Raw genomic sequence first — 24,694 nt, forward strand, 5'->3', positions numbered from 1 at the left:
TATCCTAAGCATATTTAGTGTTATTGTTAACAATGTTGGTATCGTTATTTTTTAGCACATACGTTGGTAAATTGGTAATATTACAATTACAATAATTGTAATTATTGTTGTATAATTACAACAGTAGAAGTAATTATATTGTTGCTAGGAAGATTTTCAAAGTTATAAAAAAGGAATGCAAAAATAAAATCACAAGAAATGAAAATCCTTAACTTAAAACTTGAATTGGAAATAATAGCATGACCTCATTTTATATTTTCTATTTGATATAGGATACATATTTCTGGCTTTACCCACAGAAAATTCCAGAGACAGTAAATGTGCTTAGTATAGAAATGAACAGCCCTAGCTTCAAATTGTGTTTTTAAATACCATTTCCCTCTCAGATCTTCAGAGAAATGGCTGACTCCAGATCAGAAACATGAAATGTACAAGATAAACCTAGGTCATCAAGATATACATATCAGGAATCATGGAAGAAATCAAAAATAGTATGGACATGACAAAAGATACAGAAGCCAAACTAGCACTGAGTCACAAAATGAATCATAATTGCTATGAATTTAAGCATGTCAAATATATTAAAATCAATGTATTCATAATAACCCACACACACTCATCCAAAATTAAAAAGAAGTAAAGCAAAGCTCTCCTTTGGTTACCTTTGGAAGTTGCTTAAAGTTACAGTCATTACTTTGAAAGCTGGTAAATGGCAAAAATTAAGAAATTTTTTGAGTTCAAATATAGGTCAAGTTCTGTTTTAAACCAATTTAATATAAAGACCTCAGAGCATATCAACACATTAGCCCATTTTTTTAAAAGAACTCAGTTATAAAAGGATTACTGTATTATAATTCCTGGCTAGCATACTCTGCTTATGATGATACTGACATTTGATAATGGCAGTTACTGGATGTTACTACTATGGCTGGAACGTCATACTAGAAATGTTAAGATCGTAAAAGATTTCTAGGAGGAAGGAGGACTGGGAGTTAATAAGGCTACAAAGTAAAAATAAGTACTGTATCTGAATTAGGTTCATGTATAGAAATAAATTGTTTCTGAGATGCCACAAACAGTTTATTATTCAGAGCTTAACCTAGGACCATATAAACCATGAATTTATAAAGCATAAATTTTACTCACTCCCCAGCTTAAAAGTTAAAAGCTAAATATTTCCCATTAAGCTATATGGAAAAGTATGTTCCATTTTAAGAATGTTGCATTGTAATGATAAAATATACCATTCATTGTATGTTTGTGTTCCTTTGTTTGTGATAAAGCACTAGCCAATTTAAATTTTGTTCTCACAGCCATATGAGTTAGGTACTAATATCCCCATTTTATAAATGAGGCTTAAAAAGATTGAGTAACTTGCTCAGTACTCCATACAAATGGACTTTTTGTGCTTGATTAAATAAACATTTTTAATTCCAAAATCTGTTTTCTTAATAAATTTTATCATTCTTAAATTTGTGTTCCTATTAAAAGAGTTTATTGACCATGAAGTATTTTTTTATGGGGTTAGTCACAATATAAATACAATATACAGTGTCACAGGTATTGATAAATTCCATGTAGAAAAGTGAAACATGTCCATGGAATGGAGGGGAACATTTGGCAAATGTTAAGAGAAGGGAGGGAGCTATTTTAGGTAGGGGATAGAGTGGGCGTGTCTGATAAGGTAATTTTTGACCAGAGAACAGATTGACATGAGGAAGACATGCTGATATTTATGGGAGCAAGTTTGAAATGTAAGTATGAAGACCCTAAGGCAGGACTGTAGATATATAAGAATAAGTGTAGTAGGCGGGCCACGTGGCTCAGCAGGCGAGTTCTTGTCTGCCATGCCAGAGACCCAGGTTCGATTCCCGGTGCCTGCCCTTGCAAAAAAAGATAAAAAGAATAAATGTAGTTATGAAAACTGCTTTTTAACTATATACCTTTGTGGAGTGTCTCCCATTTGTTTTGCAGTTACAGTGACAATGAGTACACTTCCATGTATTTTAAATTAATAAAATTTAATTTTTAAAAAAGCTATGTAGTGTACAGTCCTATTTAATATAGCACTGGAGCTTTAAGTTTTTTTATAAAGTAGTTACAGGAGTTTTAATGCCCCTGAAGCACTACAAAATAATTGTAGAAGAACCCAAGGCTTACCTTATAGTTCATATTTCTGCATGGTTTTTCATAAACAACTTAAACAGTACATGGATTTTTTTTAATTATGTATACATATGTATCAGGTATTGTGCTAAATATTTTATATATATATTTAATCTTTTAATCCTTGAAACAGCCCAAAATAGGTGGTATTATTGTCCTTACTTTCACAGAGAAGAAACTGAAGCAGATAACCAGTAAGTGTCAAAACCTTGTCCTAATTCAGATACATGTAAATCTGCTTAGACCTGTTAGGTTTTCTATTAATAAACAGACCAGTTCTGAAAAAGTTTCAAGGTTAGCATCTGCTCCTGAGACTAGACAACAAAATAAGACAAGCAGAGTGATATGGGGGATGATAGCTTTCAGTGACATGTACATTACTCAACAAATATTAACTAACATTTGTGTGTTTCTACTAAAAAAGAAAATTACAAGTTTATTTATTCAAGGTATAAAGTTTGAATACTGTTTCTGTGCCCAAGCACTGTTTTCAATATCCACAACAAAAAAACAACATTTAAATCATTTGTTTTTAATAAGTGAGTTCCTGTGTGCTTATTTTATATTGTTTGGTTAATCAAAAAGCGACTTAAAGTTAAGCTAATGTTTGCTGACAGTGCATAGTGTTATAGAAAACAATTCAGGCAGAAACAAGCTTGTGTTTGAAGAACAGAATAAATGGCTAGTGTGCCTTAAGCATAAAGAAGTAGAGGAGTGAGGAGTATGAGAAAGTTGGAAAAACAGACAGGGGTAAAATTACATAGGTTTTCTAAAACCTGAGTAAGGAATTAAAATTCAGGAATTACAAAAGTGAGTGGTTCTACGGAATTGTGATATAGAGGTAGATTTGACAAGGTTCAGTAATGAATACAAGGTATAAAAGCAAATTACCTTCATAATACTGTGTTCTTGCTCACGTTCATTCACTCAAGATTTATTGAGCATTAGATACTGACCTAGGTTCTCCCAAAGACAAATTAAGTTTTTAGGGATTTCCTGGGTAAGATAAAGTCATCTGTTCACTTGGAGTTTCATACATTTTTAAAATACATACTATTTTAAATTATTTTCATACTTTAGACTTTTTGGAGCATTGAAACAGACTTGATAAACATGTTTGATTGTTGAATATGTTGCTTTGTGAGTGAGTAATGAGGGAGTATGGAATCAATTTCCTGTTTATATATTTTATTTAAAAAGATTCCAAGTCTTAGAATACTTTAATTCTTTGCCAAATTTAACTTTTCATAAGATAGAGTGAATTGTAATTTCATTTTTATTACTGTATCAGATCTGAAGTAGATCCAAAACAAATTGGCGTATTTCTAGTTTGGTGATTTATTTTACATTTTTAACTGGCAGAAATGAAATAGTTGAAGTATTGAACATTTTCTTTATAGTCATTTTGTCCAGCGATGATGATGACGACAGTGACAGGACTAACAGAAGAGCGAGCATATCTCCTCAACCTGGTGATTCAGCATGTTCTTCCCCAGCACCATCCACTGGAAAAGTAGAAGCAGCACTAAATGAAAATATCTGCAGAATAGAACATGAACTAAGAAGCATTCCAGCAGATTCAGAGTTAAACACAGTTACGTTACCAAGAAAAGCAAGAATGAAAGACCAGGTAATTTTCACATTCATCAACATTTATTCAGATTAATGTCCCCTTGGGGTGTATATATATATTTTTGGAGGGCAATTTGCTAGTGTTTATAGGACAGAAATATGGATTTCTGTGAAATATTCACCAGATATATGTGAGGCTTGATACCACTTGGAAGAACGTTAAACCACATATAAAGATAAATGGTAATAGTTTTAAGTCTCAAGAATGTCAACAAGAAGAAATAACAACCTTACAGCAAAATGCAGTTTTCCGTGTAATCCTAGTGAACAGGAAGAAATCTATTTTAACAAGTCTAGAAACTCAGATTTATTTTACTGTAATATTGTTTGTTATGTTTACTAGGTTTTATTTTTTAATTTATTATATAAATATTTCAAAACATTCATCTGGGAAAAATATAATACTCTAATATTAGTAATAGTCTAAGAACATTTATAAGTGAAAAAAAAGAAAATGAAAAAAAAATGGGAAGAGGCAAGAAGAGGAAAAATCCCAAATAGTAAACTATCATATGAAAGAAACACAGATTAGTAAGGAAGTGTAAATTAAAGAGACATCTAAATATATCTGCATACCTATCAGACGTGCAAAACCAATTAAAATGTATATCTGGCAAGAATCCTGTTTTGCTGATGGGAAAGAAAGCTCTTATGGCCCTTTGAGAAAGCTGTATGTCAACATCTATTAGAATTTTTTAAGTGTATGATTAATACTACAAATATAAATAAGTTCTTGCATGAACTACTTTATTTAAGGTATACTTCTTGGACTATTTAAGTTCAGGGTGTGGTGGAAAAATGCTATTACAAGCTATGGGGTATGTTTAACAGGAAAACATCAGCAGTACCACAGCAACACCAGGGGTAAATAATGTGGGAAGGAATGAAAGTTAAGGGGAGGTTTAGATTTCCTAAATGGTGAGGGTGTGTTTTATTGGTTATCTTTCTCTTGGGGACAATGAAATTATCTAAAACTGAATGTTGATGGACTGTGGACATAGGACATTATACATATGATGCCTAATGAAGGCAGGTGTCTGAAGGATGCACTGACTGAGAAGTAGATTGACAAACAATGGTGTATACATATGATGGAATAGTATGCTGCTACAAAAAGGAACAAAGTTGTGAGGCATTCAGCATTGTGAATGAACCTGTGGGACATTTGGTGAGGCAAAATAAACCAGAAACAAAAGCACAATTATTATATGGTCTCATTTAGAAAATGCTTATAAGAAAACAGGGGCCTAGATTGTAAGCTCTTATCATTCATATTTAGTCCAGAGTGGTAATTATTATTTCTGGATTTTGAGAGGCTGTTTTATATATCTAACCTGGTAATTTAAAGATAAGAACAAAGCCGATTAGGTCAGGGTTAAGGTAGTTCAGAACACAGGGGTAATATTGTCTATTTTAGATCCTCATCTACTCTTTGAGACCAAGGGAAGAAAGGTTTATTTTGTCCAGAACCTAAGTTTTCTGTAGTGCATATTCTAACTCAACCTGTCTGGGTAGCTCATTTAAACAATTGAAACACAGGGAGCCCAGAATAAGAATGAGGGCCTTTAATCTTGTATAGCTTAATGTAAATCCTGGATATATCCTAGAATATATTAAGTAGATAATAAAAAAGTATTGGCAAAGTTCCTTGAGGGATAGGAGAAAATATATGGAACTATTAAACTTTACCATCGGGGAAACCCCTGATCCTGTATCAAACATTAGGGACACCCAAATCAGGCTAACCCCTAGATCTAGAGGCTTGCTCTTGTGAAGTTTATGTATGTAGTGGAGAAGCTTAGCCTACCTATAGGTATGCCTAGTTACTTCTGGAGGACCTCTTTTGTTACTCAGATGTAGCCTCACTCTCTCTTAGCCCAATTCTGCAAGTGAAATCATTGCCCTCCCCTCTAGGTGGGGGACAACATCCAGAGGTGAAATTTGGCCCTGGCACATGGAATTAGCAATGCCATCCTGACCAAAAGGGAGAAAAGAAGTGTAACAAATAAGATGTCTGTGGCTTAGAGAGTTCAAATAGAGTTAAGAGGCTATTCTGGAGGCCACACTTATATAAGCTTCAGTTAGACATTGCTACCTACCGTAACTTGCCAAACCCCAAACAAAACCATTCCAGCTAATCCTAAGAACACCTAGGGCAATATATAAGATTCTACAAAGGTTCTATGCACTAGGGTAGCTTTCCAAAAACCTACAACCTTCAAATGGGTCCCTGACTAAGTCCTGAAATCTAAAGGGGCTAGCCTTGCCAGAACATCAGCTGTTTTCATCTCCTTACTCCATCTCCTTACTCCATATTTTTAACAGCCCCTTCCAACATGAAAAAGTTAGAATGGCCATAGCCCAAATACCCCTAAAGGGTAGAATAGAAAGATCAAAGGTGATGGTGGAGTCATACAGAGAAAGTAGAGTTTATCAAATGAATATGAATGCTAAATTATTAAATTGATATTTCTTTTAGTCTCCAATATCTTAAAGCAGCTAAAAGTAAAAACCTAAAATTGTGAAATTGTAACCCATACCAAACTCTGAAATCTGTGCTACAACTAGTTATTGTGCTATGCTTTGAAATTTACTGCTTTATTGTATATGTGTTATATATAAAAAAGAAAAAAAGTCGATTGTGAAGAAAAAAATACTTCCTGTAGCCTCTAATGTTCTGGAACAGCTAGAAGGAAAAATCCGAAATGATGGTATGGTAGCCTGTGACAGACTCTGGGATCTGTCCTGTAACTACTACTTGTTGAAGAGTGCTTTGAAGACTATTGCTTTTTTCTTTCTTTGCTTTGTATATATGTTATACAGTAAAAAAAGTTAAAAAATAATTTCTTAAGTGTATACCATTTGACCAGATAATTCATTCCTAAGACATCATCTCGAAGGAAAATAACGTGTATGTAAAGTCCATATGTGCAAACATTATTTTTGGCATAAAACTCAAAGTGATCACCTAATAATATGGAAATGTCTGAAGACATTGCAGTATACCCAAACTATTATGCAGCCGCTGAAAATTAAAATTAGAGCTATATTAGATGATTTAGGATTCCTACAAAGTACTGTTTAAGGGAATACCAAGATGTAGAAATGTGCATTTCATCTTACTTTTGTAAAAGGAACATGAGTAAATTTACAAATTTTAAAAATGTTTTGCATGAGGAAGAACAAAGGAATGTCAGTATTATAGGGTGTTGAAAATATGTGGTCATAAATATTTTAAAACTTCTGTGTGAGAATAATGCAAGAAATGTTTATTTAGTACAAAATTTATATTTTGACAAGTGCATTTCCTAATTTAACTTACGTGAATAGTTTAATTGAACACCATAAGTGCATGAAACCTCAAATAGGGCATGAGATTCTGTAGGTTTGTCCAAGTTAGTATAATGCTCTGATAAATCCCAGAGTGATTTGGACACTGAATAAGAACTATTTGCAGAATTCCTTTGGGGAGATGGGGAGAAAGGGGGAAAATTTCAACTTCCCCATTTGGAGAATTCCTGATATTCTTGCAAGCACTAAGGACAGCCAAATCAATAGGCCAAGCCCCTGGTCTTAGGGTTTGCCCCTATGAAACTTATACCTGCAAAGGATAGGCTAAGCCTACTTAAAATTAGGCCTAAGAGTCAGCCCCAGAGAACCTCTTTTGTTGCTCAGATGTGGCCTCTCTTAGCCAACACAGCAAGTGAATTCACTGCCCCTCCATCCAGACACCCCCCCATATGCGACATGACTCCCAGGAGTGTCAACCTCCCTGACAACATGGGACAGAAATTCTAGAGTGAGCTGGGACTCAGCATCAAGGGATTGAGAAAACCTTCTTGACCCAAAGGAGGAAGAGAGAAATGATACAAAATAAGGTGTCAGTGGCTGAGAGATTCCAAACAGAGTTGGAGGTTTTTCTTACATAGTATATAGGTATCTCCTTTTTAGTTTATGGTGTATTATAGTGGCTAGAGGGAAGTACCTGAAACAGTAGCCCTTTCTTGAAGATGATTGTGTAATGACATAGCTTTCACAGTGTGACTGTGTGATTGTGAAAACCTTGTGTCTCGTGTTCCTTTTGTCTATGGTATGGAGAAATAAGTAAAAATATGGATAAGAAATAAGCAAATAATAGAGGGAACAGGTTAAAATAGATTGAATTGATTGAAGTAGATTTAAACACTAGTGGTCAATGAAAGGGAGTGAGTGGTAAGGAGTATAGCATGTATGAGTTATACTTGTTTCTTTTTTCTTTCTTTTGCTGGAGTGATGCATATGTTCAAAAACAGAATCATGGTGATGAGTACACAACTATGTGATGATACTGTGAGCCATTGATTGTAATCATGTCAAGAATGTTTGTTGTTTATAATAAAAATATTAAAAATAAACCTGTATGTTAAAAAAAAGTGTGTCTGTATATTTGTATGTGTCAGGATTTTAGAAGTATACATAAAAATATAGAAACATGAATTTGGTTATTAAAAAATGAAATATTTTATATTATATTATGATTAATTTAGGAAGAATTGCTGATTTTACTCAAAGTGTTACTACCACTGCTGCTATCACTAGCTAACTTTTATTCAGTGCTATACTGTGCTAGAAGCATTCTGCTAAGCTGCTTATGTGGATTAGCACATCTGTGCAGGTACTCTTACTCTTCATGCTTTAGAGTTTAGGAAACAAAATTTAAGAAGGTTATTAATACTAAGTTTTATAAGATCAGATGATTAAAAAGTAAAATACTAATTTAAACCCAAGCAGCGTAATTCCCAAAGTAGCACACCTGATTACTATGCTAATTAAGTTTCAAGTAATAACTAAATAAAATAGAAGGAGCTTATTATATAAAAGCTATAAGTTTTCTTTTCTTTTCGATATGGGCAGGCATAAGGAATCGAAACCGGGTCTCTGGCATGGCAGGCGAGAACTCTGCCACTGAGCCACCGAGGCCCACCTAAAGCTATATGTTGTAACATCTAAGAGTATTGAAGGAAAATCAGTATTTTGTAATAATTACGTTTCTTACATTGGGTCTTCTTTGCACATATGCTTATATTTTGTCCGTGTTTTAGTAACTTATTAAGCAAAAATTTTCTTTTCCTTTTTCAGTTTGGTAATTCTATTATCAACACACCTCTAAAGCGTCCTAAAGTGACTTCTCAAGAAACTTTAGCTGATCCTATATTAAGCTGCCAGAGTTCCTTTGACAGTGTCATTCTAAACTGTCGAAGTATACGAGTAGGAACACTTTTCCGGCTGTTGATAGAACCTGTGATTGTAAGTACATTCTTAAGCTCTTTACTGTACCAGTTATAAGATTCTGAATTCCATTGCTAAGACTGATATGTAATGTTTAAAAATTGTTCAATGGCTAATAAATGTTAAAATCATTCAAGATTTTAAGTTACTTTAAAAGTATATAAACAACAGAAGCAGCTCCTCACCATTAAAAAATCAGTGTATAAAAATTTCATGTAATGTAATATTCAGTAGGAAGGAACTCATTACTCTCACTGACTTATGAAACCCTCCAATATGTTACTGTTTTATTCCCTTACTAGCTTAGTGCATGTGAAGAGTATTTAAATTAGTTTTTGTTTTGTTTTGTTTTGTTTTTTCATGGGCAGGCACCGGGAATCAAACCCGGGTTTCTGGCATGTCAGGCGAGAACTCTGCCTGCTGAGCCAACATGGCCCGCCCAGGAGTATTTTAAAGAACTAAGAAGGAACAATATAGAACATTGAAACCTGCAGAAAATAGTATTGCAGCATTAAGCCTTCTAGAAATAAATTATTGGATTACTAGAAGCATTGTGCTTTTGGACTATTTTAGTCTCCAGTATGCCAAAAGGACTTTATCTTATTATGGGCCCTTTATCTTACCTCTCATACATCTCTATTCATTATTCCGACTGTCACCAATGCAAGTGTTTATTTTCTATTTTAAGTTTTAATATAATCTCCACAACCAGCCTTCTTGGTCATCATTTTTCTTCTTTGTAGGGTGTTCTATACAGTGTTAGTATATTACCTTCCTAATGCACTGCACTAATACTATAAGCCTTTATTTTATAATACTTTAGGTTGGTGTCCCAGATTATCTGTTTTTAACCTTTCTTTCAACTGCTTTACACATAAAGCAATTATCTTTAGAAAACAGTGTATCATAGCAGGAAAGTTAAAATATTGTTCTATTTCTGTCTAAATTATGGTAAGCGTTAGGTATTTCTTCTCTGGTAAAGTTTCATGGTTCTAGGATACAATGTGGTCAAAAGGATCATATAGTTTTATATTACATTATTAACTATAGCTTCCTTGTAGCATGGGATTGTCCCAAAGAACATTTCTCATTGAAGTATAATGGATCTGTAGTTTCTTCAGATAGTGTCATTAAAAAGATGATTTGGCTCTTGATTCTTGAATATAACTTTTTAATGTTTTAAAATGAATTGATTTATCTGCCATGTGGTGATAAACCTGAGAAACATATTTTAGAACTTTTGCTTAAGGTTTTTGTCAAATCTAATTGTCTTTTACTATTAAATAAGTTAATTTTTCTACGTTTACTCAATGATAGAATTGGCAAATTAAAAGTGAAATGGCTTATATCATTAGTAATACCGTATATGCCTAAATATTAATGAATCCCTTGTTTTTCCACTGAGAAGTTATAAAATCAAGGTTTTCAACTAACTTACATTTAAAAACTCTTAGAGATTAGGTAAGATGGGCCAATGTCTACTTGTAATATTAGTATATTGATTTATACAAATTGTACATATATTTTAAGTGACATAAATAATATATTTAGACATTCTTCTGTTTACCCGTGTCTCATACAATTTTATTCAAATACTTCCACATTAGTTAGCATTTATGTCATCATAACTGCCTCTTTTTTGAGTCATCTAAATTTGATAATTTTCTAAAGCCTATAATTTCAGCTTCTGTGTAATAACAAATAACAGTCTTATGAACTGTTTCATGGGTCACAGGTATCCATACTTTATCACCACAGTGAAACTAATTAATGCATTACTTTTAAATGTAATCTATGAGAAAGTTGTTTCATGATATCCCTGACTTTGCAATTGTAATGATTGCTAAATTTGTTTTGTATTTCCTTGCTTCCTTTTATTATATGCTGAAAATTTCAAACAGAGCAGTTGAAAAAATTTTAGTCAATACTCATGCTTTCTAGCTTTGTTCTACTCCATTAGCATTTTAATGTTTGCTTTATCACATCCCTCAATTTATCAGTTCATCAATTTGTTTAATGCATTTCAAAATATTTACCTCCTTTTTAATTCTCTTTACTTTTGGTAAATCCACAAAATTATTATTATTTGAATTATGTAGGGCTTAAAAATGTCTTTTCCAAATTAAAATCATTAGAAAAATCACCATTTTGTAACCAGCATAAATAACTAATTGTTACAAGGATCTTCAGGTTATTAAGTAACAGTTTCAACATCTCTACACAAATTGCTCTTTAATTATAAAGGGAAAAAAAATGTCTTTACAATAGAAAGACCAATCACTCCCTGCTTTAACCAAGTGATTAAGTTTGCGTTATCAATAGTGAGGCAGCCTGACAAGATAGACCTCCTAATATGATGCAGTGAGAGATATACATCACCACCTGTGTGGTATATTTACTGAAAATATGTGACCTGAGTCTTATTTAATAATGAAGAAAAACAAGTCCAGAATGTCACATATTTTGTAGAACCTTGCCTGGACACTTCAAAGTCCATATCATGAAGAACAGAAGAAAAGCAGGTTTCTCCTGTCTTTTGGAGTAAACTACAAATATATATATATTTTATAGTATGTAACCTTGAAGAATCATGGATTGGGGTAAAAATAAAACAACTATATAGGAAAATTTTGAGATAGTTGGGGAAATTTTGGTATGGATTGTATGTTGAAGAAAGTTAGTCTTGATCTTGTTAGATGAAGTGATGATGTAGTGGTTGTATCAGAGAATGCCCTTGTTCTTAGGAGATGCAGGCCAAAGTATTTGGGGATGAAATTTCATGATGTCTGCTGTTTGTTTTCTGATGGTTTAGCAAAAGGAAAATCATACCTATATAGAAAAGGTGATGGAGTGGGTGTGGCATGATATTTATAGTTGGTGAATCTAAGTAAGGGATATACAATTATTCATTGTAATTGTATGTTGATTTCTCTGAATTTTTTTAACTAACACAACTTAAAAGTTACTAAGAGATGAACCAATAATAAAAGAAATGTTCTAAGTACTTAGAAAAAAAGATGAAAACTGTTTTTCTGAGGGAGAACTTGAGGGGTGAGGGAGAATATCTTATATTTAAAAAACACATTAGATGGCTCAGTTTTTTTGCTGTCTACAGACTAAGGTCCAAAACAATGTCATTTCAGGTATATGTAGCAAAATCTTCATAACTATGATCAGTTCTAATGTAGCTTATTTTTTAGTTTTGTTTAGATTTTATCAAGATACAGCTAGAAGGTAAGCTCTTTTATGTCTTTTTATTCACTAAAGTTTTATTTACACTAAAGCAATTTATAGGAATAAAAAATAAGTAATATTCATGGAATTCATTAAGATTGAGATGATTATTATATATATCCTTAAATGGCATATATACAATAATGTAATTACAAAAGCTCATTCTGGAACATCACAAAACCTAACTCTGTTGTTTAAAATATACTTCATTAGAACCCCTTTTTCATTTGGAAACAATCTAGAAGCTTCTATAAGGTATTATACAGACTTTATTTTCCATAGGAGTTACTGTTTTGGGATCGTAGAAATTGATAAATTTGTGCTTAGCTTTAATTTTATATTTCCACACAATTTCCTGTATCCAAGATTTTGCTCTCTTAGAATTGATTTCTTTTCCATTTGTATTTGTTTTCCCTCAGAATCTGAAAGTAATCCTGTAGAGATTACTTTAAATACCTCTGATTTAATTAAATGTGAATGGTGTAATGTCCGAAAATTACCAGTAGTGTTTCTACAAACAATACCAGCAGTTTATCAACAACTGAGCATGCATCTACAAATGAATAAAGAAGATAAAGTTTGGAATGATTGCAAAGGAATAAACAAGTTGACAAGTAAGTTGTGTAGAATAGCTTATAATAATAGATAAACTTTATTTGAGAGCAGAATGTGAGTGCACTTTGCCATAGATGTGTATTGTCTATAATCCTTAAACTACTTTGTAAGATGGTTATTATTTCCCCCATTTTACATATAAGCGCCCACAGAAAGTGGCAGAACTGAGAAAATACTCGTTTGCCCATTTAGAACATTTTTAAACTGTAGATAAAAATCAGAAGAGCTGCTCTCTTTTTTATTAAATTACTGAGTGTAATATATGCGTAGAAAGCATTTTTGGAATGCAGTGATAGGTTCTAAGTTTAAATCAGCCATATAAATCTAGAAACCTTGAAATTTGGCCTGAATAGGAAATTTTTAAGTTCATAGAAAGGATCAGCCTCCTCTGCATTAAATAGATAGGGTTCTACAGACTTTTTCCTTCACCTCTAACATTTATGGCATAGTATGACTGGTTGTAAAATAAGTACTGTCAATAGTAGTGCAGATTTATAATTTATTAATCAGCTATATTTATAATCAGCTTGATGATTAGTAAATGTTTGCTTCTATTGAATTATGTTTAAGAATATACACATAGTGAATAGAGGTTTTTGTATTTAATTCTCCAAAGATACTACCAGTTTGCTCAGTAAACTCTTATTTGTGTTTGACAAAAAAATTTCAGCATATATATATTTAAAACTATAAATAAATTTGGATCCTATATAGGTAAGGTAAATTAGTTATAACTGTGAGTAGATTTGTTTTGAGCTGCTGCTAGTGTTTTGGTCCTTTCTTAAGAGCACAGTATCATTCCACTGGTTTTTATTTCAGTTTTATTGCTTACCAACTATTTGTTAAATAATGCTTTAAACATTTATACCAGGATTTCTGGTGATATTCTTGGAAATAACTACTTTGTTACTATTTTTCTAATATATCTCTATATATTTTGTTCTTTTAGACTTATTGTTATGCTTATTTCTTTACAGATCTGGAAGAACAATATATTATTTTAATTTTTCAAACTGGCCTTGATCCTCAGGCAAATATGGTATTTGAAAGTATCATAACTGACATTGGTATAAAGAATAATGTTTCCAATTTTTTTGCGAAAATTCCCTTTGAAGAAGCCAATAGCAGACTTGTTGCCTGTACAAGAACCTACGAAGAGAGCATCAAAGGAAGTTGTATGCAAAAAGAAAACAAAATTAAAAATGTAATTATGATTTAAAACTTTTATAATTTTAAGTAATGATTAGCTTTAAAGGGAAATGTCTTTCATTATAATATTACTCATTTCTGTGCCAGATTTAGAATTATTTGCCTTTATATGTGATTTGTAAGCTGTCTTTTGTCAAAACGTTAATCATGGATAGGTGACTTTTTTCCTTCGGTGATTTTTTTTTATTGAGATATGTTCATCCAAAGTGTACATTCAGTGGTTCATAAAATCATCATAAAGCTTTGCATCATCATTAGAGTAGATTTTTGAACAATTTCATTACTCCAAAAGCAATAAAAATAAGAATAAAAATAAAAGTAAGAAAGGACACCCAAAACATCCATACCTCCCATCTCCCCCTATTGTTTATTTGTTTGTTTTTTGTCTTTTTATTCTCTTACTCATCTGTCCATATACTGGATAAAGGGAGCATCAGTCACAAGGTTTTCACACTCAGATGTTCATATCTTAAAAGCTCTATAGTTATATTCAATCATCTGCAAGATTCAAAGCTATTGGATTACAGTTCAACAGTTTCAGATATTTCCTTCTACCTATTCAGTATGAGAACTGACAAGGTATATCTAAATATTGCATAAAAATAATCTCCAGAATGACCTCTTGCCTCTATTTGAAATCTCTCAACCACTGAAACTTTATTTTGTTTTATTTCTCTTCCCCACTTTGGTCAAGAAGGCTTTCTGACTCCTACAATGCCAGGGCCAGTCTCATCTCCAGTAGTCATATCCCACGTTGCCAGGGAGACTTATACCTCTGGGATTCATATCATGTAGGGGGGGAGAGCAGTGAGTTAACCTGCTGAGTTGGCTTAGAGAGAGAGGTCACATTGGAGCAACAAAAGAGGTCTCTGGGGGTGATAATTATAAGTAGGTTTAGTCTCACTTTTGCAGGAATAAGTTTCATAAGGGCAAGCCCCAAGATCGAGAGCCTCTCCTATCAAATTGATAGTCCTCACTGCTTTCTAGAATATCAGGTCTTCCCAAGGTGGAGAAGTTATAAATTTCCACCTTTTTCCCCAGTTCCCCAAGGGCACTCTGCAAATATTTTTAATCTTCTACACAGCTTACTCTGGTAATTATTGGGGCATCATACCAACCTGTACAAACCAACAAGATCTCACTCCCTATTCATGATGGCGCGTAATTATGTTATTCGAATAAGTTAAATTAGTATACTTCCAAAAATATGAATTTTGCACCAAATAAACATCCCTTACTTTGGTCTCACACAGAAGTTAAAGTTTTAAAAAACAGTCAATGTCATCCTTTACCCTTTAGTCTGATTTACCTCAATCCTATCCAGATCAGCCTCATTCATGTCTCTTATTGAAGTCTGATTATTTTTTCAGTTTTTTTAACAGTTTCTCTGTAGGGTAATGCTGACTTTCATAGCTACAGAACTCTAGCTCTGAGTTTCAGATATCACACAAATACCCAAAGTTCCATGGAATGACCAGGTTATACCTAAAGAGCTCAGCATCTCAGAATTTAGAAATAAAAGATCTCTGGAATAGATGTGACTGCTGTAAGTTGCTACAATCTAGGAACCTTTACAATAGGCCTTCCTCTAATAACCTATGTTCTTGAATTCAAGTCTCAGAACTCGTACTTTAAGGTCAGTCCATTTAGTGAGGCATGTAATGTTTGTCTTTTTGTTTCCATCTTATTTCATTCAACTTACTGTCCTCAAGATTTATTCACCTAGTTGCATGTCTCATGACTTCATTCCTTCTTGCAGCCACTCAATAGTCTATGTATATACCCTGATGTATACATACAGTCTATACATACAGTCCAGTCTTCGGTCCATGTTCTGGTGACCCCCTTAATTCTCCTCCATTCATTGCAATTCTTGAACACTGCCACCATGCACACCAGTGTGCAAATGTCCATTTGTGTTCCCTCTCTTAGTTCCTCCACATATACACCCAACTATGGGGCTGCAGAATAATATACTAACCCCACCCCTAGCCTTCTGTGGAGCTACCACACTGCCCTCCAGAAGGGGTGTACCACTCTACTTCCCTACCAACAACGAATAGGTACGTCTCTCTCTCCACAGTCTCCAGTGCTTGTATCTCTCTGTTCAGTTTTTTATTTTATTCACACATCATACAATCCAACCCAAGTGAAAAATCAGTGGTTCCCAGTGTAATCATATAGTCATGCCTTCACCACCACAGTCTATTTGAGGACGTTTCTGTTCCATGTAGTTGACTTTTGATGCAAATAGTACTTGATACATATCTCTGGGCCATTCTTTATTTCCTTTTCATACTCTTATTTTCTTCACTTTATCTCCTTTTTCTCTCTCAAGAAACACATATAAACTCTGCTACACTCAAATTGTTCGTTATCCTGTGTTTTTATTTTACTAGTTGTTGCCAGTCATGTCATTGACTCCTCCGGAACTTGATTTGAAGGAATTTTTGTCCCTGATGTATTGTTCATTTATATGAAACATGTACATGCATGGTTGAAGATTTAAGAAATAAAGAATATATACCATGTGATCTTGGTTGTCAGATAACTATACATATCTGATACTAATATAGTTAGGGAACTCTGATGTTACCTTAATCAAAGGCAACAGAACTACTATAAGACCTAGTATAATTAGTACAAGTAAAACTTAAAGCCCTAAGTTTGTCACTTACCACAGCAACTGAATTTTGCTGACTTAATTTGTTGGGATGACTCCATCTCTCATCCTAGATGCAAACTTGGAAATATGACTATCCAAAACAGAGTCTTTATGAAGTTGAACAGGCCCTGACCAGAGAAGAGCTATTCATACAGTTAGTGGGTTGGAAAAGAGAGCAAAGAAAATAAGAGGAACCATTCCCCTTCTTTTGCACAGTTGGCTGCAGGAGATAATGCCAAAGGAAGAAAAAAACAGACTGGAGGCATAAGACAGCTGGAGTAGACTCAGATTTCAATGAAAGGCTCTTTCTTCTGAAGACCTCTTCTTTCATTTAGCTCTGTAGAAGGCTGAATCTCACTCGACTCTGTTCCCTGATGAGCCTCTGTCTCCATATCCAATAAACAGCTTAGCCCATTAGACTTAGATAAGCCACCACTGCTATCAGACAAAACCACTGTAAAGCCTTGGGCTTTACTGACATAATTTTGATTTGGACAACTGAGATCTCAGGCAAAATATATAAATTGTTACATTAATTGGGAGTGTCATTGTAGATAGAAAGTGGTCCCTGTGTTTTGGTTGCTTATATCGTTAAATATGCATACTTTAAAGATTCATAATTTTTATCCTTTATAATATAAAAGCATTCTTACCTAGGTGTTTAATAATTTTACTGAAAGCTTTCCCAGTTGATTTTGTGAGTTAATAATTTAATTTCCTTTACCCAGGTGTGTTTTGAATCTAAAATACAACTTCGAAGCAAGCGAGAGTTTCAGTTTTTTGATGAAGAAGAAGAAACTGGAGAGAGTCACACCATCTTCATTGGTCCTGTAGAAAAGTGAGAGAAGTTCAATACATTTGCAATACTCTTAAATTTCTTTCTACTATTTTATTACTTATCATTATGTATATATATATATGTTGATTGTTTATTTTATTACAGATTAATAGTATATCCACCACCTCCAGCTAAAGGAGGCATCTCTGTTACTAATGAGGACCTGCACTGTCTAAATGAAGGAGAATTTTTAAATGATGTTATTATAGACTTTTATTTGAAGTAAGTTAATTTTACCTTTTAGCAAATCTTTAACATTCTGTCACATTGTATGTCTTCATTTCTTGCCTTCAAATTGTTTAGTTTTTAAATTCCATCACTGCCATTTACTGCGTGTCGTTTGGGAAGTTATTTAATCTGTCTCTACTTGTGTTTCTGCATTAAAAAAATGGAAATAATAACTTTAGTGTCTGAAAGGAGAGTGTTGTGGGAATTAAATGAGGTAATACATGTCAAACACTGAGAAAGTGTTTGTCAGGTATATTCAAAGTGGGCAAAAATGATAGCTTATTGTATTATTATTGTTAATATAGTATATAGCCTTTTTAAAAAAGTTATCACTCTAGATTAGGTAATAATTTGTTAAGCCAGGACAAAAGTATGATTTCATTCATATCTATCAATAACTGATCACCAAGTGCCAGCAATATGCCAGATACAATGTTAATAGAAGTTTACAGTCTTGTAGAGGGGACTAATTTGGAATGTAAGTAAAAGTGAAATCATTAACATGGTACAGATACAGCAGAAGAGAGAATGTTTCATTCTCTTTCGGGGTTGGGGGATATGAATGACCAGGACACTTTTCTGGAAGAGCTTGCTTATATTGTGACCTAAAATACATCTGCATATTTGCAGTATACTTATACGTGTATAATTTGTGTTTACTGATTTGTGATATAAAATGGGTATATCACATTTGTGATAAATGTATGAAACAAAACAGAATTTACCATCAGTGTATTCAGTGCTGTCTAACATTTTCTAGTTTATTCCAATGTATTTCATGAAAGAAAATCTGCCCCCCATCACCAAAATTGTTGTCAAGACCTACTAGATTAAGTTTATGGCCTACTAATCGTTGCACACCACAGTTTGGAAAAGCAAACATTGTTCTAAAGAGTGAAAGGTTTTGACTAGAGAAGTGGTATCATGGTTGAATTTCCTTAAGATCATTTTGATAGTTATGCATTATTGAAGAGTAGGTGAGAAATGAATTAAGTAAATTTAGTAAGGTGATTTAAGAGGTCTAATTAAGGTATTATAGATGAGATTAAGAGGAAATGTTGAGGTGTTTTTAGTTTTTTAGGATTTAGAATTAGAGGTCTTTAGGGCCAGTTGATAGAAAATTAAGAAGGAGAGAAGTGGATGCCAGTTAATCCTAGATTTCTGATTTATGAGACCTGCTAAATGATTTTGCCGCTGACTGAGGCAGTAAATGTAGAAATACAACACACTTCTGTGGGGAAAGGGAGAATTTTCTTTTAGATGCCAATTATACAGCCAAGGGGCACTCCCAGTAAATACTTGAATATATGGTTCTAGAGTTCATTTGTGTTCTAGACTGGAGATAAATAGCTTTCAGAGGTTTTAGTTTGTTAGTGGTAGTTTAATTTAGAAAGTGGATATGAGATTGCTTAGGTAAGGGTGTAGAATTAGAAGAAGAGCTGTTAGTATAGAAGCTGGAGAGTAAATGTTAAGGGACAGACAGTGGGAAGAAAGGCTCCCATAGATAATTTCTGAAGGTATTTGAGAGGTAGGAGAAAAAAAATCTAGACTGATACCACGAAATCCAAGGTAAGTGACAGCTTAAAGGAATAATATATTTATTTGTATCATTATAGCAGAGATCCAGGCAGATAAGCACTAAGAACAGTTTTGAGGTCACAGTGTTGTAAGGTAATTTGATTCCAGTGGGGTGATGGAGATGAAAACCAGAAATGGCTTGGATAAGGTGCAGTGAGTTTTTTGTTTGTTTTTTTTTAAATTGCTTCTGCTGCAACAAAATATCTTCCTAATAGAGCTCAGAATAAATGTTAGGTTTAAATTTAAGTTCCCTGAAGGAAAGAAGAGTATAAGATAAAAGAGAATGTTTGATTTCCACTTCTGGGAAGATGAAGTAAAAGTACTTCCCCTAATCTTCCCACTAAGTCCAAGTGAAAACCCTGGGCATTATATATAGAAACAAGCATAAGAAGGCTTTGAAAGGTAGACAGAAGAAGGCAGACCAACTAGAGATATTGGGACCTGACGTTATGGTGAGTCCCCTCGGTTTTATTTTTTGCCTCCTCTATACCAGATGGGATGTTTAAGAAGACAGCAAGTGCCAATCAAGGCACACCAAAAAAAGCCCTAAGAAAAACTAGTGCTGCCTAGTCAGAGAACCAGGAAAACAGCAGCCTGGCAAGCCTTTTGGATAATAATCCCACACTCCAGTCAAAACCACAGAAAATCTGCATCAACACTGCTAGCAAAGGCTGAATGGAGAGCCTAGGCTTCCAACACACCACAGGGTAGTGTCAGAGAAGGGTAAGTGGGGAGCCAGGACTTATATCCATGCAGGTAGTAACAAGCCTCCTCCCACTGGTATCAATGCAGACTACCTGGGGAGCCATGGATTTCTACTGTCACCACACAGTAATGAGGCACTCCTTCCCCTCCTTATTGGAGTGGTATAGAAAGAAGCCAAGCGAAGAGTCAGGATTTTCACTACTATTCAGTGGTAAAGATGCACATAAATGCATAGTATTTATGGAAATCAAGTGTAGAGCCTGGACTTGTATCCCATCGCCTGGGTAAGGAGATTCCCCTCTACATCCCAGCTGAGGTGATAGTAGTGGAGGCCTAGTAGGGAGCCTGAGGAGATCTGCTAAAAAAAACAAGAATTAAATAAGATCCAGAGTCATAACATAATACCCAAAATGTTCAGATTTCAATTAGGGATCACTCATCTCACAAAGAACCAGAAATATCTTAAATTGAATGAAAAAAGACAGCCAGCTGACATCAATACTATAATGACACAAATATTAAAATTATGTGACAAAGATATTTAAAGCAACCATCATAAAAATGCTTTAGTGAACAATTATGAACCATGTTTGAAGCCAATGGAGAAATAGAAAGGTAAAGATATAACAGAGAAATAGAAATTGTAGAACTACAAGTAGAGTTACTGAAATAAAAACCTCAGTGAATGAGCAACGGCATAATGAAACAGAATGAAAAGGCAGAGGAAATAATCAGTGAACTAAAAGATAGAACACATCAATAATTACATTTAATTTAAATGGACTAAATATACCAATTAAAAGGTTGGCAGAGGAAGTTCAAGGGTAGTTCATTGGTAGAATTCTCCCCGCCATGCAGGAGACCTGGGTTTGATTCCCTGCCCGTTTACCTCCCCCCCCAAAAACAAAGAAAAAACCCAAACATTCAACAAATGGTGCTGCAATAATAGGATACTCCCATGGAAAAAGAATGAAATGTGACACCCATCATACAGCACCAAAAAAGAAAAAAAAGATTGGCAGAGTAGATTAAACTACATTAGCCGATAATGTCTACAACTCACTTAAAATATTATGATATATGTAGATTGAAAGGAAAAGGATAAAGATATACCATACTTTCTTTTAATCAAAAGAAAGAGACAAAGTAGAATTGAAAGCAAAATTACCAGGGATAGAGAGGGGCCTTTTATAATGATAAAGGAGTCAGTCCACAAAGAAGATGTGGCAATCCTAAGTGGATATGCACCAGACAACAAGTCTACACAATATGTGAGACAAAAACTGATAGCTCTAAGAGAAACATAAAAATTCACAAATATAATTGGAAACTTCAGTACCTCTCTCTCAGCAGTGATGAAACTAGATAAAATCAGCAAGATATATAAGAGCTTGACAACACCATCAACCAACAGGATTTGTCCGATATTTATAGAACAGCAGAATACACATTATTTTTAAGAGTCCATGAAACATATACCTATATAAGCTATATCCTTTAAAATCTATCAGATACTGCCTCATTTTAGTTTGAAGCTCTTTTGTTAGGTTCATATACATTTCGGATTGTTATGTCTTCTCAATGAATTGATTTCTTTATCATTATGTAATATCCTTCTTTATCCTTGATGCTCGTTCTTGTTCCGAAGTCTTTATTTGATATGAATGTAGCTACTCCAACTTTCTTTGGCTTTGTGTTTGTATGATATATATTTCTTCATGCTATACTTTTAACCTAATTGAGTCTTTATACTTGAAGTTGGATTTCTTTTGAAAGCGTACAGTTGAATATAAAATACATTTGAACTAATTTTTTTTACTTACATTTTAGCTTAATCTGATTCAAACATAATTAATCCACATTTAAAATGAATTAAAAGATGAAAGTCTTTTGGGGGGAAGTGGTGGAGCAGATGCATGTTCCGGAAATCTAACCCACGACTCCCGCATGGAAGGGAAGCATTCTATCACTGAACCACCATGTACCCTCTGAAACTTCTTTTTTAACTTCACAGTTAAAATAAGGTTTTCATTCTTCCCTGTTTCTAACTCTACATGTTTAAAAGTTTGTGGAAATTATAAGAAGTAGAAGGGCCTTGTATCTGGAGAATGTTAATGTAATGAAGAGAAGAAATGGACTATTTTAATAAAAGTCACTTTCGTATAGTTACATTATACCTTAAAATCACTTTTAAACTCTGTCTTACAATTAAAGAAGTCATAATTTTATTATTAGATCCTCTACTTCATGAAAGAGCAAGTGATCAGCTTGACAGTGAACAGTGTTCAATTTTATTTATTTATTTATTTTTGCATAGGAAGACACTGGGAATCGAACCCAGGTCTCTGGCATTGCAGACAAGAATTCTGCCACTGAGCCACCATCGCACTGCCCCTCAATTTTTAAATGATTTAAACACTGAAAGAAAAAAATGCACTCAAATAGAAGAAATTTTTATAATAAACTTGGCTTTGTTATCTTGAATTGATATGACTAATCATATTAAAATTGTAGTTCTGTCACATTTAGATAAAAACAAAAAACTATAATCGCAGAAATACTTAAAGATGTATATCAGAAGGACAAAACTAATTTTAAAAGGCATGAATTTGTTTACATATGAAATAGAGAGTTGATTTTCTTAAATCTACAAATAGCTTTTTTAAGTTGAATTATCCCTTTGTTTATTCATTTCAGTTTTACAAAGTACTCATTGTACTTAGGGCCAGCAAAAGTAGCGTGGTTCACCCATTATGGTATAACCCAAGGACTCATAGCTGGTTCACTGCACACTCTTGTTTTGAGTATATTTAGAATTTAGCAATTTATTTAAGCTGTCATTAGCTGACTTACTATCTTAAAATACCTTCTAGGGAGGCGTACCAGTTAACCTAAAGAAAGAAATCTTTAAGCCATGTCTTTTTCATCTGAACTTGAGCTTTAGAATTATTAAATATTATGATAACAATGATAAGTCTCAAAAATGTGCCATTTGGGAGGTAAGACGTCTTAAACATTTGCTGATTCTGTGTAAGATTTCATTAGGTTTTGACATCATCATCATTTTGATAAAATGAATTTGTTAAAATCTTTACTCTGCAGGGTCTTTCAATATTTTTTCTTTTTTCATAAAAAGTTGTGTATGTCTAGATTTTCATGGCTTATTAACTTAACTGTTTAAAATGTAAACCATGTATATAAATAACAGTTTGAGATGTAATTCAAATGCCATGTAATTCATTCTTTAAATTGTACTGTTTGGAGATTAGTGCATTCACTTTGTTGTACAGTCATCATTCAATATTGACAAATTTTCTGGTTTCCCTCCAGAAAGAAACCCATTAGCAGTTCTAACCCCATATTTTCCCCTCTACCTCGGGGCAATCATTAATCTGCTTTCTGTCTGTGGATTTGCATCTGTAGATGCAATGCTACTATGAACATTCATGTACAAGTTTCTAACGGACATATATTTACTTACTCTTGATTTTAGAAAATGCCTTGTATTAAAAGATTAGCTCTTTCAAGTCATTGTTTTATTCCCAAATAGCACTTTTCATTATTTGAGGATAATCTAGCAGTTGTCATTGCCTAGAATATGACGTAACATTTCTTAATTACTTCTTTCAGTTCTAAGAAATGAGGACTGATGGTGACTAAATAGATAATTGGTCACTGCCTGTTCGACTTTTTAATAAAAAAGCAAACTCGTGTGCATAAAATTGGAATTATTTTTTGTAAAATAGATATTTGGTGCTTGAAAAGTTGAAGAAAGAAGAAGCTGACCGAATTCATATATTCAGTTCTTTTTTCTATAAACGCCTTAACCAGAGAGAGAGAAGAAATCTTCATGAAACAACCAATCTGTCGTAAGTCAAGTTCTTTGAAAATATTTAACATATATAAGTCATTCAAGCTTAATATAATTAAAAACACTTACCAGTATTGAGGCAACATCATTTTTTTATTAGTTTGCAATTAAGCCTCAAGAATACATGGAATTCATAAATATTTTAGATTCAATACCTAGAACAATGTTTCCCAAATATGCCTGGTGATTAAAAACAAAAATTACTGAAGTGGTTATTAAATACAGATTACTCTGTTCCACCCATAGCATCAAGAGAGAAATCTCTGAATTTGTAGTTTAGAAAAGTGCTTTAGATTATTCTTTTCAAATAAATTAAGGAAATACTATTCTATATGCTAGATCTGAGTTATGTTTGTTTTTTTGGTATTTGGTTCAAATGAATATATGAACTGAATTCATATATTCAGTTCTTTTTTCTATAAATGCCTTAACTTTTCTGGTATTTGGTCAGAAGAAATATAAAGTACATGTTTTTGTTATAACTACTTTTGCTATACCTACTTAAATGTCTTAAGTTAATGACGGCTTATGCACAATATAATCACTATTCCAGCAATTCCAAATTTTACATATTAGAGTTGATGATACTTATCGATTCACTTCTGTTTAATGCTGGTACTCTTGTCACTTCTCATGCTCACTTCCAATTACCGTAGGTCATTCTCGCGTATTCCTCTCAACATAG

The 24,694-nt window shown here is 33.4% G+C and overlaps 1 protein-coding gene across 6 annotated transcripts in view; it reads left to right on the forward strand.

Annotated features, from left to right (window-relative positions):
* Window positions 1–24,694, forward strand: part of SENP6 (SUMO specific peptidase 6) — a 140,661-nt gene that overhangs the window by 92,208 nt on the left and 23,759 nt on the right. For all 6 annotated transcript variants that reach the window (XM_077162264.1, XM_077162267.1, XM_077162262.1 and 3 more), the window contains 8 exons: window positions 3,567–3,796; window positions 8,917–9,084; window positions 12,267–12,300; window positions 12,720–12,914; window positions 13,893–14,119; window positions 17,518–17,627; window positions 17,733–17,849; window positions 23,885–24,007. In XM_077162264.1, the coding sequence (XP_077018379.1) occupies window positions 3,567–3,796; window positions 8,917–9,084; window positions 12,267–12,300; window positions 12,720–12,914; window positions 13,893–14,119; window positions 17,518–17,627; window positions 17,733–17,849; window positions 23,885–24,007 (1,204 nt within the window). The remainder of the gene's footprint in view (window positions 1–3,566; window positions 3,797–8,916; window positions 9,085–12,266; window positions 12,301–12,719; window positions 12,915–13,892; window positions 14,120–17,517; window positions 17,628–17,732; window positions 17,850–23,884; window positions 24,008–24,694) is intronic.

This window comes from Tamandua tetradactyla, chromosome 5, assembly GCF_023851605.1.
Source record: "Tamandua tetradactyla isolate mTamTet1 chromosome 5, mTamTet1.pri, whole genome shotgun sequence".
Lineage (NCBI taxonomy): Eukaryota > Metazoa > Chordata > Mammalia > Pilosa > Myrmecophagidae > Tamandua > Tamandua tetradactyla.